The sequence below is a fragment of the Diceros bicornis genome, chromosome 15 (genome assembly GCF_020826845.1).
Source record: "Diceros bicornis minor isolate mBicDic1 chromosome 15, mDicBic1.mat.cur, whole genome shotgun sequence".
Classification (NCBI taxonomy): Eukaryota; Metazoa; Chordata; class Mammalia; order Perissodactyla; family Rhinocerotidae; genus Diceros; species Diceros bicornis.
In genome coordinates this window covers 38720044-38738437 of record NC_080754.1, presented here as the reverse complement: position 1 = coordinate 38738437, position 18394 = coordinate 38720044, and the positions used below count along the sequence as shown (strand labels likewise).

At 36.8% G+C, this 18394-nt stretch overlaps 1 protein-coding gene across 1 annotated transcript in view; it reads left to right on the top strand.

Annotated features, from left to right (window-relative positions):
• VPS8 (VPS8 subunit of CORVET complex) overlaps positions 1-18394 on the top strand; it is a 257252-nt gene that overhangs the window by 206893 nt on the left and 31965 nt on the right. The window contains exon 44 of the mRNA XM_058556181.1: positions 2171-2336. Within this exon, the coding sequence (XP_058412164.1) occupies positions 2171-2336 (166 nt within the window). The remainder of the gene's footprint in view (positions 1-2170; positions 2337-18394) is intronic.

The following is an 18394-nucleotide window of genomic DNA, read 5'->3' as shown; positions in this document are numbered from 1 at the left end:
TCTGCCACTTAACAGCTGTGAGACTTTGGACCAGTTATTTAATCTCTTTACATCATAGTTTCCTCATCTGTAAATTGAGATAATAACGGTACCTACTTCCTAGGATTCTGTGAAGATTATATGAGATAATTTACATAAGACACTTGTAACTCTACAGATGTAGAGTAAGCCCTATATAAGTGTTAGCTATTATTATTATAATACAGGAAGATTGGTAGATTTGGTGGTTGGAAGAGGAAGTAGTTGTCATCACACAAAGAGCCTATTCAGACAACAAATATTTATTGAGCCTCTACTGTATGCCAGGTACTGTTCAAGGGGATAGGGTAAGGCATGAACAAAACAAAGGGTCTGCTCTCATGAAGGTGATATTCTAGGGGCAGGGACAGACAAACAAATGAGTAAAATGCCAGATAGTGACTACTATGGAAAAAGATAAAGCATGTTAAATGAGATACAGAGTGTTTGAGGGAGAAGATATTTTATAGAGAGTGGTCACTGTTAAGGTGACTTATCAACAGACAGTTTGAAAATTAATTAATAAAAGTGCAATTAGTAATTCCTGTGAATAAAATAAAACATGGCATAGAGGAAAGAGAATGTTGGGTGCTCCTAATTTATAAAGAGTAGTTGCGGAAAGTCACACTATGTAAGGGTCGTTTGAGCAGAGACTTAAATGAAGTGGCCATACAGTATCAGGGGGAGAGTGCCCCAGGCAGAGGACGAGTGCAGAAACCCTGAGGCAGGAGCATTCTTGGCATCCTTGAGGAGTGTGAGGGAGTAGGCTAGTGTTGCCTGAGCAGGATGAAGGAAAGGGACAGTGATGAGATGACTTCATAGGAGGAGCAGAGGCCAAATCATGTAGGAACTGGGTGATTATAAAGAGTTAAACTTTTACTCTGAGAAGAGAAGCCATTGGATGGTTTTGAGGACAGGGTTGACATGAGCTGACCTTTGTCTTAAGGATCACTTTGACTGCTGTGTTGAGAATGGACTACAGAAGGTCAAGGGTGAAAGTAGAATGCCCAGTTAGGCTGTTGCAGCAATCCAAGTGAGAGATGGCCCTAGATGCTAGTAATGAAGTAAGAAGTGGTAGGATTCTGGATGTATTCTGAAGGTGGAACTGGTAAGATTTGTTTATAGATTGGATGTGAGGTTTGAAAGGAGAGATAGTCAAGGATGACTCCAAAGCTTTTGGCCTGAGAAACTGTAGAATGTTGTTGCCACTTATTGAGATGTGGAAGGTTGGATGAGAGGATGCGGTGGGGGTGGAGTTGGGTGGAAATCAAGAATTTGGTTTCAGGCATCTTAAATTTAAGATGCCTATTAGATATCCAAAGTACAGTTCTTGAAGAGACAAATAGATGGGGTTTAGGAGAGAAGTCTGGGCTGAAGGTATAAATTTGGCAGTCATCAGCATGTAGGTGGTATTTTAAAGCTATGGAACTGGAAGTAATCACTAAAGGAGCAAAAGTGGCTATAGAAAGAAGCGTACAGAAGAGAAAGACTACAGGAGAGAAAGGTTATAGAAAAAGAAAGAGTAGAGAAGAGAAAGACTAAAGAAGAGAAAAAGATTGACTTCTGAGGTAGTCCACCATTTCAGGTTGGAGAAATGAGGAGGAATCGGTAAAGATGACTAAGAGTAACACTCAACACTCACTTCTAGGAGGCTCATTTGGTAACTTAGTGTAATCAATAGGGAATTTCTTCATAGGAATAGTGTAAGAATTTACTATCATACTGACATTTTTATAAATACTTAATCAAATCACAATTCTGGCCTTGAATTTGATGAGGCAGACCACTCATGTTATTATTAAGCTGCTTATATAATTAGGATTTTCCTCAATTGACTTTTTTTCAGACTGTCTAAAATATTTCATAGTTTGAGAAATGAACAGAAGTTCAACTCATCTCCCAGGTGGCCTGTAGTCAGATAACTGTGATTCTGTTCCTACTCACAACTTAAGTATACAAATATATGAGTCTGGATTTTAGAAAAAGAGAAGGCGGCAGCAAGTCAAATCCCTTTCTTGTTTCTTAATCTCTACAACCAGCAGTGCATTCCAGCTTATTGAAATCTTTATCACTTTATAAATATACTCTAACATAGACGATGTTTATGGATTTTGACAATGAAAAGTACAAATTGATTGCCTTCGTTTTGCAGCTGTGGCCATTTGTATCACTCATTCTGCCTGCAAAACAAAGAATGCACCATCGAAATTGAGGGGCAAACAAGATGGACATGCTACAAATGCCGCTCAAGTAACAAAGTAGGAAAATTAAGTGAAAATTCATCCGAAATTAAAAAGGGAAGGATAACCCCTTCACAGGTAAGATTTGTTTTCATGGCAAGATGGAGATGGTCTTTTCTTACCAACATCTTTTAGGCCTGGCCTCATATTTTTCAGGTCCTATAGGCCTCAACAAATTTAACTGATGGGTATCCAGTGCATGCTGTCTTCTGTTCAGTCCTGTGTAGTGTTTGAAGAGCCTCTCCTGTCTGCCCAGCACTGGAAAACAGGGATTTGAGAGCAACAAAAAGACATTTTCTGCCTTTAAAGAGCTTAAGATCTAGTTAACAGTGAGGATGTAAACACATGAGCCGAAGATCATTTAACCAAGTAAGAGGTCAGCCAAGTACAAATGCCACAGGACTGATGAGTATGCTGAAGAGTGCAGCGTTCTCGCTTTTTTTATTAAATGTATGCAAATTTTTGTATATTTGTAAGTAAATCCGTTTTTTCCCCTAGGGATAGGGTGCGTAGCTTCTTCAGATTCTTTTTTTTTTTTTTTTGAGGAAGGTTGGCCCTCAGCTAACGTCTGTTGCCAGTCTTCCTCCTTTTTTCCTTTTTCCCCCCAAAGCTCCAGTGGATAGTTGTGTGTCATAGTTGTACATCCTTCTGGTTGCTCTATGTGGGACGCCTGCCACAGCACAGCTTGATAAACGGTGCATAGGTCCACGCCCAGGATCCGAACCGGTGAACCCCGGGCCACCGAAGGGCAACGTGCAAGCTCAACCGCTATACCACTGGGCCAGCCCCGAGTTCTGATTTTTAGGTAGGGCTGATGGACAAGGTACATACATACACATGTGCTCTCTGTGTGGTTTTTCTCAGCTGGGTAACTGTCTTCAAAGAGCTTGATGCAATAGTGTTCACTGAGAAATTTTCTTTGCCTTTGGAGTCTGACTAATAGACTAGATATAATTTTTGTTCATTTTACAGCCTTTTTTTCTTAAGCAGACAGTGGAGCAGAATTTGAACTCTACTGCTTAATAGCTTTTAGGAGAATAGAACTTGACAACATGAGGGGCTCACTATGGAGGAGGAGCAGTTATTAGGGCTGTGACTTGATCATTTGCTTTTCTCAATTTGCTTCCTCTTCAAAGTGAGAAGTAGTGTCACATTTACTGTTTCCTGCTCCTTGCTCTATGCCACCCTATCCTGTCGTCAGCCTTCACATCACACAGTGAAAAGTTGGACCTGTTGCTTTTCTCTCTGTTTCATCAGCTTTTAGTGTTATATCAGAAGCAGACCCAGGAAAAAAACCTTGACCTAGCTTCTCCCAGATAACAGTTTGGAATTTCTACACTCCAGTGGTAGGCATTCATTTGTATATTCACCCAGTATATATGGAACAGTGCGCCAGTCACTGTGCTATGTCCTGGGGATATAATCGTAGACAAGACACTTGTTTTGTGGAGTTCACGATCAATGAAATTATAAACAGATTTTGAATAAGTGTTCTTAAGTTCTTTCTGACACCAAATCGTAGTATCTTTTCCAACACCAATTCTGACACCAGTTCTCTCAATTCTCTGGACACCAGCTGGGTGTCCAGCAGTTGAATTCAATTCTGACACTAACTACCAGGAGTTAGCATCAGACTCCACAAGTTTAAGGATTCATTCCCATAAGACTGCCCTCACTTCAGACACTGGTCACAAGTGGGGTGCTCAGGTTACCCACACTTCTGTCTGACTTGGCAAATTCAGGGGTCTTCATGATCCACGCCCCCCCCCAAGTTAGATAATTCACTAGAACAGCTCATAGAACTTGGGAAAATACTTTATGTTTACCAGTTTATTATAAAGGATACAACTCAGGAATAGCTAAATGGAAGAAATGACTAGGGCAAGTTATGAGGGGAAGAGGGTGCATGGAGCCTCTGTGCCCTCTCCCAGTGTACCGTCTTCCCAGTACGTCAATGTGTTCACCAACCCAGAAGCTCCTTGAACCTCATCATTTAGGGGGTTTTTATGGGGTTTCATTATGTCGTCATGGTTGATTAAATCATTGCCCATTAGTGATTGACTCAATTTCTAGCCCTCCTCCCCTCTCCAAAGGTTCAGGGGTGGGGGGCAGGACCTCTCCCCCCACCCTCAGAGGCTAAAATAGAGGGTAGAACTGAAAGTTCCAACGCTCTAATCATGCCTTGATCTTTCTGGTGACCAGTGGCCATCCTGAAGCTATCTAGGGGTCCCCAGACATCAGTCATCTTATTAGCATACAAAAGGCACTCATCACTCAGGAGATTCCAAGAGTTTTAGGAATTATGTGACAGGAACCAGGGACTAAGACCAAATATATATATTTTTATTATACCACAAGTACTTATAGATGAACTGTACTGTAAGAGCAGATAATAAGTAGACCTAATCTAGACACGAGAGATCATGGAAGGCTTCCTCGAAGTGCCATGTTAGCTGCCCCTGAAGGAAAAAAAGAAGTAAGCTAGATAAAGTTTAAGTGCAAGGGTAGGTAGGAGAAGGAGTATTCCAGGGAGAGGGAACAATATATAGAACAAACGTACAGTATCTTTGCTGTGAAGCAGAAACGAGCATGAAACTAGATGTTGAGCATGATTGGATGTAGAGGGTGAGAGAGAGTGGTATGAGATGAGGCTAGTGAGGTAAACAGGGGCCATATTAATTATTTTGATGTTTGTACTAAAGAAATAGGAAAGACGTTGAAGGGTTTCAATATGATCTGATCCAGAAAAGCATTTTTAAAGGAACACTCTAACTGCAGTGCAGAAAATGAGTTGAAAGGGAAGAAAGAATGGATGTAGGGAGACCAAGAATATTGAAGTAATTTAGAGATACCAGTTAGACACTACTATACTGGTAGAAGTTGAGATGGAATAAAGAGTACATATTTGAGATGTGTTTGAGATAGGCACAAACATCAAAATAATTAATGGTCCCTGCTTACTTCACTAGCCTCATCTCATACCTCTCTCTTTCACCTTCTAGATCCAATCATGCTCAACTTCTAGTTCTATACTCTTTTCTGCTTCACAGCAAAGATACTATATTTGAGAGTTAGAATTATCAGGACATGGTGATAAATAAATTTGTTGGATGGGGTAGGTAAGACAGAGGAAAGAGTCAAAGATAGCATCCAGCTTTCTTACTTGAACAAACCCAATGGATGGTGGGACCATTTACTGAGATAGAAAGCAATAAACAAAGAATGGATTTGGGAGTAAGATAGAGAATTCATTGTTGGAGTTAGAGATGTCTGCAGGACATGCAGGTAAAGATGTTCAGTATGCTTTTCAGATTACAAATTTTATTAACTAGTCATCCAAAACATTTCCTTGTTTGCATTTAGGGAAGGAAAGACAGGTCCTGTGATTTCCAGCATCTTTCCAAGCTGAATCCAAGTGCAGATGGGGGAACCTTTACTTCTGCAAATACTTAAGGCATTACATCTTGGGGGCACTTCAGCTTTTTTCCTCTTTCAGTTATATCCTATTCATAAACAGTTTGTGATTACATGCATGTTATTGCCTGATGTTACCAATTCGATTTTTTTCTTTCTTCCCAAATAATCCTCAGAGGCTAAAATAGATTCTTTTTCTTTTTATAAAATATAATTGTGTGTTATGTATATGTAATTTTGTATTTTTATACATAATTTACAAACAGTAAAATTCACCTTCTCTGAGTTTTGACAATCCTCTACAATCAAGATATAAAGCAGTATTATCAACACTCTCAAAAGTCTCCCTTATCTTTTTCTAGTCAACCTCTCCCCCCACCCTCAACCTCTGGCAACCACTGATCCATTTTGAGTTTATTTTTAATAGGATGCAAGATAGGATTGAGGTTCATTCTTTTGCATGTGGATTTCCATTGAATTGCTTTTGCACCTTAGTCAAAAATCAATTGACTATGTATTTGTGGGTCTATTTCTACACTTTCTGTTCTATTCCATTGATCTATATATCTGTCCTTTCTCCAATTCTGTAACTTTATGGTAAATCTGGATATCAGGTAGTATGAGTCCCTCAACTTTGTTCTTTCTAACATTTGGCTATTCTATTTCCTTTGCTTCTCTTTCAAGTCAGCTTGTCAGTTTCTACAAAATATTATACTTGGATTTTATTGGGATTATGTTGAATCTATAGATCAATTTGGGGGAAGTTGACATCTTAACAGTCTTGAGTCTTCCAATCTATTAACATGATATGTCTGCCAATTTAGTTAGATCTTCTTTAATTAATTTCATCAGTGTTTTGTAGTTTTTGGCGTATAAATCTTGTACGTTTTGTAAGATTTATTTCTAAGTATTTAATGACTTTTGACGCTATTGTATATTTTACTGTTTTATGTTTCAGTTTCTAATTCTTCATTGCTAGAATATGGAAATGCAATTTATTTTTGTATACTGATCTTGTATCTAGTGACCAGTGACCTTACTAAGCTTACTTATTAGTGCTAGGACTTTTTTGTAGATTTTTTGGTATTTTCTACATAGATAATCATAACATATGCAGGTAAAGACTGTTTTATTTTTTCCTTTCTAATCTTATACCTTTTATTTCTTTTTCTTGCCTTATTGCATTGGTCTCCAGCACAATATTGAATAGGAATGGTGAGAATAGATATTCTTATGTTGTTAACTGATCTTAGGGGGGAAGAGTTCAATTTTTCGTCATTAAGTATAATGTTAACTGTAGGCTTTTTGTGTGTAACTTTTACAGTATCATGTTTAGGAAGTTCTCTTTTATTCCACGTTTTGCTGAGAATTTTTTCATCAATTCATATTAAATTTTGAAGCCATTTATACTACACTGGTTATCCTGTTCCCACATCCCTGCACCTGATACAGTGAAGAAAGTCAATGATCTGTTTCATTGACTTTCCTCCTGCCTTCTCTCAGAGCATCTAGAAAAGGGAAATTATTTTGAAATTGCATCTACGTGTCAAAGGCAGCTTTATTTCTGAGGCTCTCCCATTCTGCAGGGCAGGTGAGATGGCTCAACCTTTTTATTGTTTAGGAAACTCCAGTAAGATTACTGATCAGATCCTCTTGAAAATCTGTTTAATGCTTCCAAATAATGTTATACAAGCTAGTATGAGAACTATTTTGGATTTCTTAAATTTCCCTCTAGCTGTCTGTCTCCCTTGAGTTTTCTTACATAAGGTACTGTGAAAAGATCTAGTGGGCTGGTAACATAAGAAGGAAAGAGGAAATGAAATTTGTCAAATATATGTTTTAGATGTCTTTATGCTAATCTTGACAAGAACTTTATGAGGGCGATATATTCGCTATTTTACAGCTGAAGGAACTGTATGTAGCTTAGAGAAGGAGGGCCAGTATTTGAACTCAAATTTGTAGGACCATCATCACCCTCAGTTTTAGCATTCTGGCTTTATCGAAACCTGGTAAAGCTGATTTTTAAAATACATTCATACCATATTGGTGTGCTAATTAAGATTTCTTACCATGTGGGAGCCATTCCCATTTTTAATTATATGAAAATTTTAAATGAAAATACCAATTCTTTATATGATGGTTTTTATTAAACTTTATTTCACAAAAATTCTACTTTGCTCTCTTAATTTCCTTTGAAAATCTATCCGCCCTGGTTATTAAGTTCCTAGCCAGTGCATGGATGGTAACAGAGGTGAGGACCCCTGTGACTCTGAAATCAAGCTGAGACTGCCTGCCAGTCAGCTTCCCCCTGTTGCTCTCTATCCCAGAAGATACTGAATGCATTTGAAGCTTCCCACTGCCTGTCTAACATGATCCTTCTAGCAAATAGCTTTTTGTTTCATTCTTTTCCAAGACTTGTGATAACTGACTTTTACTTCTTCAAGTTCCGACTCCAGCTTAACAGGGTGCAACAGTTATCCTGAAAACTGTGGTTTTGGTGGATAAAGTCTTTCTTCTTGTCACTCCTTGTCTCATTTCTGTCTTTCACAACTGGTCAATATATATAACCAATAATTCTGACATATTAGTTCTTCCCAACAGGTTTGCATAGACATGATGGGAGTTATTCCCTTAGAAAGCCTGCTTTCTTCTGGAATGAGCACTTTTATTCTTTACAAGCAGGAAAAATGACTCAAATTTCTTTCTTTCCTTATCTCCTCTCCTCTGCTCAGGCTTACCACAGGTCAATCTAAAATGTTTAGGTCCACAGGATAGACCTCGCGAATCTATCTGATTCTCTGTTTTGCTTTACATATTACCCACAGGTGAAATACATTGGGGAAGCTAATTTCAACTGAAGTACTCATCATTCTATTATATTTTCTCAACAAATGTTATTCTAATATAATATAATAATTTGTTTCATCTTTGATTATTCCTTTATTAAATTTATAGTAATAATCATCTTCATTGGCACTGATTAGCATTAGAAGAAATTAACTTGCTATTCATTTTAAAAATAATAATTGTTGGTCAACAGGCAACATGATATAAATTCAAAGAAACATAATTGAAGATTTATTAGATTTTAGTTTTAACAATATTATTGACAGGGCTTAGAGTTCTTGAGCACTCGTAATAAGCTAACACATTATTATGTACCAGAAACATTCAAGTTGTTATTCCTTTTAAAACTTCAAAAAACGAAAGCATTTAGAGACTCCCTTAGTTTTATAATGTATTGCTCAATATCTTTTCATATTTGGATAAATCATCCCTTATCAGTAGAGAGCCAGATTCATAGGTCAAATATCAGATTTTTTGTTTTTTCAATAAGAGGTAAATATCTGAAGAGGAAGGGGACTGGAAATAAACAGTGCAGCTGCCTACTCGTTCTTTAATAATCCCAAGGAGAGAATTAAATGAAATCAGCTGATATTTTCCCTGGTACTTGGAGTCGATTTTATTTCTTGGTTTTTAGAGTTGTCTAAGAAAATGTTCTATCTTTGGGGGTAAATTTATAAATAACGTCAGAGGAAAGTATTTACAACTTCCAAGAAATTATTCAGTAAAGGACATTTATTTATGTGCACTGGTCGTAATTTTCTGTTAACCATTGTGCATTACTCATATATTTTGGATTCCCACTATAAATTGGAGATTTGGTTTACATGCTATTTAATGAAATAGGAACACTGATATAAATTGCCCTGTTTTCATTTGTCCATTTTTAAAGAGTATTAGCTTCCTATTATAAATATGTTAGATTCAAATTAAAGGCTAAAAAATGAGATTTCAGTTTTTGGTGATAGCAGCATTTCTCAAAAGAATATCTTCTAAATTAAACTTACAAATTAAATGAAGATTAATATATCTCAGAAGTGCAGAGAGATGATAAATGATCCTAATATAAATGAATCTTTTTGAGGAGACTTTTGTCCATTTTTCAGTAATCTTGTTATTAAACTCTAGTATTAAGTGATTCATTACTTCAGCCAATATTTAATGTATCTACTTTGGGCCAAACACTATTTTTGGTACTAAGTATACATTAGTGAACAAAAAAAACATAGTTCCCACCATCATGTAGCTTACCATCTAGTAAGACAGCTAGACAATAGTTAAGTACACAAAAAATATATCAAATATATAATTTCAAGTTGTGATAGGTATATAAGTGCTATGAGGGGAAGAATGTTATGGGAAGAACAACATGAGGGGAAACCTACTTTGGATTGTGTGGTCAGGGAATATCTATCTGAGAGATGGTGTTTAAGCTAAGATATGAAGGGTAAGAAGGTACCAGCCATGGGAAGAACGTTCCAAGCAAGAGAAAACAGCAGGGACAAAGGAACTCAGGAGGGGATGACTTGTTCAAGGAACTGGAAAACGGTCAATGGTTAGAACTTGGTGACTAAAGGGGAACATGGCGAGGAATGAGATTGAAGAGGCAGGCAGGGCCAGATCCTGAATAGCCTGTAAGACTCTGGTAGAGAGTTTTGTTTTTATTCTTTAAGTAAGAATAAGGAGGGTTTAAAACAAGGGGACTGATGTGGTCCATTGACCGTGTGGAAAATGGATAGACAGCCGCATCTCTGTTACCAGCCCAATGTTCACCTCTTTGCCAGAGCAGTTAAACAATCAGATTCTTGAAGTTCTATAAATTTGTGCACTTCCCTTTGATCCAGAAAAGGCTTGTGTCCAAGAAACCAAAGGATGACACTAGTACTGAGAAAGTGTTTCCAGCCTTTATGTAGAACTAAAGCTTTGGTGGAAGTATGGGCAAAGGACATAAAAAAATTCTGTTGTCCAATTAAATGTGAAAAAATGTTCAACTTTACCAGTGATCAAAGAAATACAGGTTAAAACAGCGTTATGATGCCTTTTTTTTTTTTACTTATTAAACTGACAAAATTTTTTAAATATCTACTAAACTGACATGCATTAAAAAATACATATGCATTTACATTGATAAGAATGTGAGGAGACAGACACTTTTATGCACTAGTAGTAGGAATGCATATTTGTACAAGTCCACAATCCCTTATCCAAATTCCTTTGGCCAAATGTTTCAGAATTCAGATATTTTTTTATTTTAGAAAGGTAATACAGGTACTTCCATTTCTGACAGAATGCAGTTAGAGTTTCTTAGGGCAGAAAATGGACAAAATAAATAAAACAGTAGTTCTCAAGACATTGGACCTCAAGCAGTGAAGAAGAGTGACCGCTGAGAGACAAGAAACAAATTATGTAAACCCTAGGATCACCCCCAAATTACTGTCCCAGGAAAGTTTCCAAGCCACGATGCAAGGAGGGGGAACGAAGACAGGGCTTATCAGTCTCTTTGAGTTGAGAAGACAGAGCTGGGAGTCCAGGGAAGGCAAGGTGGCTAGAGTTCACAGGACAGAGTATTGGACAGGAGAGAGCCACATAGAGAGAGCTCCAGAGATCTGCAGAAGGCAACTTCGAGTATTAAGCTGAATAATGACTCACTCAGGTGTGGGAGGACACTACTCAAAGTCAGAAAAAGAACCACCCAAAAGGATTAGAGGTAGCAGTGCCCCACATTCACATAGAGCCAGGAATGGTGCCAGCCTGGAAAGCTTCATAATTCACAGGGCAGTATTGAGAGTACTAAGTAAGTTCTTGACCTCAGTACTAGGAGAAAGGTTAACCCTAGACTAACTGCTGCTTTGATCCCACCTAACAAAGCTTAAAAAAGCAAAACCTAACAAGGTCAAATTATTTCCAAGTATTTTAATCACATCCCAGAACAAAGCTCAAGAATGTGTTAAAGATTACAAAAATATCTAACCCAACAAGGTAAAAAGTCACAGTGTCTGGCGTTTGATCAAAAATTATCAGGCATGCAAGAAAGCAGGAAAATACAAATCGTAAAGAGGAAGGAAAAAATCAGCTATAATGACATTCTGGAAAAGGCAAAACTATGGAGACGGTAAAAAGATCAGTGGTTGCCAGGGGCTGGGTGGTGGGGGAGGGATGAATAAATGAACACAGAGGATTTTTAGGGCAGTGAAATTACTCTGTATGATACTACAGTGGTGGATATATGTCATTATACATTTGTCCATACCCATAGAATGTGCAATGCCAAGAGTGAACCCTAAGGACTTTGGGTGATAATGATGTGTCAATGTAGTGTGTCATCAGTTGTGACAAATGTACCACTCTGGTGGAAGATGTTGATAATAGGAGAGGCTGTGCATGAGTGGGAGCATGAGATATATGCAGTGTCTTTGTACCTTCATCTCAATTTTGCTGTGAACCTAAAACTGCTCTAAAACAATAGTCTTTTAAAAAAAATCAATCCATTGAAACAGACTCAGAAATGGCACAGATGATAAAATTAGTAGATAAGAACATTAAAACAGTTATTATAATTGTATTACGTATGTTCAAGAATCTAGAGGAAAGACTGAACGCGTTAAATAGAGAGATGGAAGTTATAAAGAGGCAGTAGAACATCTAGAGATTAGAACTACGATGTCTGAAGTGAATAACACGCTGGATGAGATTAGCAGCATAATAGACATTGCAGAAGAAACAATTAGTGAACTTGAATATATAGCAATAGAAACTATCCCAAATCAAACACAGAAAAAAGACTGAAAAGAAATCAATAAAGCATCAGTGAACTATGAAACTACTTCAAAATGTACATGTAATTGGAGTCCTGGAAGCAGTATAGGTGGGGATAGTACAGAAAAAGTATTTGAAGAAATGTGATACAGAGTTCCAATTCCAATAATGGCAGGGTAGCCTGTATTGGACAACCCTTCTGCCAATAGCAATTATAAGCTCTAGACAAAATAGGAAAAAACAGTGTTTAGAGAGCAACCAGTGTTTAGAGAGCAACCAGAAGCAGGCAGAAACTGTAGGGAACATAAACCTTGAAAGAAGGGAAGCAAACCAGGGAAGCTCTACATTTAACCAGCTTTTCTCTTCGGGCACTTCTCACTTTGCCTTGGCGTACTGAGGGAAAAGAGGTTAAACAAATAGTAGCATTATTACTGGGATGAAGAAACAGGTCAAAGATCAAGACTACCAAAGCAGCTAGCTGTAAATGAGGGGGGAAATCTCAGAAAGAAGGGAGGAGGGAGCCCCAAATTCTTTTTATAGGTTTCTGAATTGCACATACATGGACAATGCTTCCGAGAAACTGAGCAGAAAGCAGCATCAGGAGGACTAAAGAACTGAGCTGAGATTTCAGCCACTGCATAGTGTTGAGTTTTGAGTGCAAGTTCTGCCAAGTTAAAAGGATTGATAAACACCTCAAGTTTTTTATTGAAACTGCAGAAGGGCCGTGCTTTAGGACCGATGGCTGCCCCAAGACTAAGGGCAAAAGCAAAATAAATCCTCTCTAACAAAGCCAAAGCCTAAATAGGGTCAATAGGAAGAAGAAGGAAAATGTAACCTAAAATCAAGAGAAAAAGCATCAGTTGAAGCAGACCTGTGGATGACCCAGATGTTGGAATTGGCAGTCAAGGACTTTAAAATAGAAATTATAAATACGTTAACGATTTAGAGGAAAAAATCAACAGAATGATTGAACACATGGGGAACTCTCAGCAGATAAATAGAAACTGTAAAATAAAACCACGTATAAATTCTAGAGCTAACAAACATCTAAAATTAAAATCTCATTAGATATAGCATTTTTAACACTGAGACAAATATTATCAGTAAATTTGAAGATAGTTCAATAGAAAGAATCCTAAGTGAAGCACAGAGACTAAAAGTATTGAAAATAAGTGAAGAGACCTCTCAGTGACCTGTGAAACAATATCAAGAAGTCTAGCATGAATATCATTGGAATTCCGGATAGCAAGGAGAGAGAGAGAAGTGGTGGTGGGGTGACCTCATAATGTCTGAAATTTTCCCATATTTGGTAAAAAACATCAACCCATATGTCTGAAAAGCTTGGCAAACCCCTAGCAGGTTAAATACAAGGAAAACCACACTCAGACACATCATAGTCATAGTGAAACTGCTGAAACCAAAGATAAAGAGGAAATCTTAAAAGCAACCAAAGATAAGACAATAATAAGAATGATGGCTGACTTCTCATTAAAAAAAAAAGAAAGCCAGAAGATAAGATGTTATCTTCATAGTGCTAAAAGAAAGGTAATATGGTGCGTGTATTGTATATGGTATAACATTCCCAGTGGAATTAGGGCAGCAACCCATTATCAAAGGCTTATGTGGGATAAATAAAGACTGTAAATGCCCTTTAGTTCAGGTCAGGGTTTGCTACCAGATGCCTTTGGGTGCCAAAAGTTTTTAAAAAGAAATCCTTTTGTTTTCAGAGCATTTTGGATTTCAGAATTATAGGGAAAGAGTTTGTGGATCCATCTTACTTGTCAAGAGAAAAATTGGCAATGTGTTATTTTTTAATAATAAAAAAAAATTGAAAACAAACTAAATGTCCCAATAGCCTCCCAAAAGTTGGTTAAATTAGTAACAGTATATCTATACACTGAATGGACTGCTTAATAGCCATGAAATATTGTATCGTGGAAGAATATTGGTATGGTGAAATAAAAATTCTCAACACGTAACATGAAAGATCACAAAACAGTGTGATTCCAAATGTTAATAGTAGTTATTGCTGTGTGGTTAAATTGTGATTTTTATTTGCTTTGTTTTGCTCTTTTGTATTTTCTAAATTTCCATTAGTGAACACGATTCCTTTGTAATCAGAAAAATCATGGCTTGTTTAAAAAAAAAAAAGCAAGGTGATAAGGAAGGTTTTCCTGTTGCTGTTAAACTGCAGATCAGATTGCTTCTCTAAGTCAGGGATCATTTTATTAACAAAGATCACAAAAGTTCAGCATTACTAAGGCCATAGCTTAATATACCATCCATATCCCCTGAACCAGTGTCTGCTCACCTGGATTTAAAGTATCTCTTTTAAGCTGCATTGCCTGAGGCATTTCCAGAAGGAATCCTGTTAAATGAAAAAATGAGACCTTTCACAAGGGATGCTGAACCGTTTCTGTTGCCACTTCAAACGCTCTCTGACTTAATCTCCAGAGAACAGCTTTCTCAGATAAATTGTCCAGCACCACATCTAGTTCTTGGCTTGTTTTTAAAAGTCTGCAGATTCTTTCATAAGGTCATTTTTTTTTTAAGCTTAAGTATCTACTTTGCTTTGAAAATCTTTTCTCCCTTTTCAAAAAGAACATACCAGAAGTTAAAATTGGATCATGTTTAGCAAGCTACATCATACATCTGGAGTGAGTTCCAGAGTATTAATGTCATGGTATGCTAGAGCAAAGATTGTCAAGTCTAATTTTTGCAGACCTGCTGAAACTGAAAAGACAGTCTGTACAGCCAGGAGTTTTGATCCCTGAGCTGAGGTATGTTTTCTAAAGTTATTCTGAAAGTCAGAGAGGAAAAGCAAAAAAGCCTCAGTGTGGTCGTATTTGAAGAGTTTGATGCCGCAGTGACAGGAAATGTCTTTATTATGTATACTGTAGGCTTTTAGGATTAGACTCTTAGAACTGGTAGAGGCTGTAGAGCTTGGGCCCTGTTGCTCACCCAGTACTTACACCTCTTCTGTCATTCTAGAGAGATCGTATCTAGTATCTATTGAACTACTTGTAATAATGGTTATGTTCTTCCTTATCAATTTATAAGTTGATATTGTGATTTCATATTTAGTCTCTGTGTACTTAATATTTGCTAGAATTCATTACTGAAACCATGTGGACCTAGAGTTTTCTTTGCAGGAAGATTTGATAAATTCAATTTCTTTAATAAATACAGGGCTATTCATATTTTCTGTTTCGTCTTGGGTCCATTTTTTTTTTTTTTTTTTTTTTTGTGAGGAGATCAGCCCTGTGCTAACATCCGCCAATCCTCCTCTTTTCCTGCTGAGGAAGACGGCCCTGGGCTAACATCTGTGCCCATCTTCCTCCACTCTATATGGGACGCCGCCACAGCATGGCTTGCCAAGCAGTGCGTCGGTGCGCGCCCGGGATCCGAACCAGCGAACCCCGGGCCGCCGCAGCGGAGCGCGCGCACTTAACCGCTTGCGCCACCGGGCCGGCCCCTAGGGTCCATTTTTATAAGTTGTTTTTTAAGGAATGTGTCCTTTTCATTTAATTTGTCAAATTTGTTGGCATAAAAGTGTTCATAATAGTCTCTTATCATCTTTTAAATGTCTATAGATAAGTGGCATGTAGTGATAGATCCTCTTTCATTGCTGATATTGGTGGTTTATATTCTCTTGATCAATCTAAATAGCAGTTTATCAATTTTGTTGATACTTTCAAGGAATCAACCTTTGGTTTTGTTACTTTTCTGTATTATTTTATTTGATTTCTATTACATTGATTTCTGCTCCTTATTATTTCTTTCCTTCTGTTTAGTTTGGTTTTACTTTGAACTTTTTCCAGCTTAAATTGGAAGCCTAGGTCCTTCATTTTAAACCTTTCTTATTTTCCAATATAGCATGAAAAGCTATAAATCTCTTCCTCTAAGCACTGTTTTAGCTGCATCCTACAAATTTCTTTAAATGATTTATTGATTTATAACTGATATAAATTGTACATATATAAAGTACATGAATTTGTATATATCCGTAAATCTGTCACCACAATCAAGATACTGACTGTATCTGTCACCACCAAAAATTTACTCAGTTCCTCCCTTCTGTTCCCCGGAAACCACTGATTGGCTTTCTGTTACAATAGATAAATTTACATATTGTAGAATTTTAGATAAATGGAACCGTAAGATACCTAGGCGTTTTTGGTCTTGCTTCTTTCACTCAGCATGATTATTTGAGATTCGTCCATATTGTTGTATCAAGAGTTCCATTTCTTCTTTCTGCTATGTATTGTTTCATTTTAGGAATATACCATAATTTGTTTATGATTTCACCTGTTGATATACTTTTGGATTTTTCTAGTTTCTGGCTGTTACAGATAAAACTGTTACGAAGATTTGTGTACAAGTCTTTAATGGACATATACTTTCAATTCTCTTGGGTAAATGCCTTTGGAATGGAATGGCTGACTCATATGGCAAATGTATGCTATCATCTTAAGAAACTGCCAAACTGCTTTCCAAAGTGGTTATATCATTTACTCTCCTACCAGCAGTATTTGCAAGTTCCAGTTCCTCCACATCTTTGATATAGTTGGTCTTTTTAGTTTTGGCTATTCTAATAGGTGTGTATCTCATTGTGTTTTTAATTTGCATTTTCTGAATGACTAATGATGTTGAGCATCTTTTCATGTGCTTATTGGCCATCTGTATATCTTTGAAGAAATGTCTCTTCAAGTCCTTTGCTCATTTTTTAAGTGGGTTGTGTATTTTTTTGTTGTTGAGTTTTAAGAGTTCTCTGTATGTTCTGGATATTAATCTCTTATCAGATATGTCATTTGCAAATATTTTCTTCCATTCTGTGAGTTGCCTTTTTACTCTGTAGTGTCTTTTGGTGCGCAGAAGTTTTTAATTTTGATGAAGTCAAATTTGTCTATTTTTTGTTATTGTTGCTTATACAACTTTGGTGTCATATCCAAGAAATCATTGCTAAATCCAATGTCATGAAACTTTTCCCGTATGTTTTCTTCTAAGAGTTTTATAGTTTTAGCTGTTGCATTTTAGGTCTTTGATTGATTTTGAGTTAGTTTTTGTATATGGTGTAAGGTAAAGGTCTAACTTTGTTCTTTTGCATATGGATATCCAGTTTCCCCAGCACCGTTTGTTTAAAAGACTGTCCTTTCCCTATTGAATGGTCTTGACACCCTTGTCAAAAATCATTTGACCATATATGTGAGGATTTATTTGTCGTCTCTGTATTCTGTTCCATTGGTCTGTATGTCTGTCTTTATGCCAGCAGCACATTGTTTTGATTACTGTAGCTTTGTAGTAAGTGTTTAGATATTAGGAAGTGTAAGACCTCCAACTTTGGTCTCTTTTAAGATTGATTTGGCTACTTAGGGTCCCTTGAGGTTTCATATGAATTTTAGGATGGATTTTTCTATTTCTGCAAAAAATGCCACTGGGATTTTGATAAGGATTGCATTGAATCTATAGATTACTTTGGGTAGTAGGGACATCTTAACAATGTTAAGTCTTCTAATCTATGAACACAAAATGTTTTTATTTCTATCTTTGTCTTTAATTTCTTTCAGCAACATTTTATAGTTTTCAGTGTACAAGTCTTTTGCTTCCTTGGTTGACTTTATTCCTAAGTATTTTGTTCTTTTTAATGCTATGGTAAATGGAATTGTTCTCTTAATTTCCTTTTTGGATTGTTCATTGTTAGTGTATAGAAACAGAACTGATTTTTGGGTATTGATTTTGTATCCTGCTACTTTGCTTAATTCATTTATTACTTCTAACAGTTATTTTTGTGGAATCTTTAGTTTTCTATGTATAAGATCATATCATCTGCAAACAGATAATTTTACTTTTTCCTTTCTAATTTGAATACCTTTTATTTCTTTTTCTTGCCTAATTGCTCAGGCTAGAACTTCCAATACTGTGCTGAATAGAACTGGTGAAAGCAGTCATTCTTGTCTTGTTTCTGACCTTAGAGGAAAAGCTTTCAGTCTTTCACCATTGAGTATGATGTTTGCTGTGGGTTTTTTATATATGGCCTTTATTAGGTTGACATAGTTTCTTTCTAATCCTAGTTGGGGTGTTTTTATCGTGAAAAGGTGTTAAATTTCTGTGTCAAATGAGAT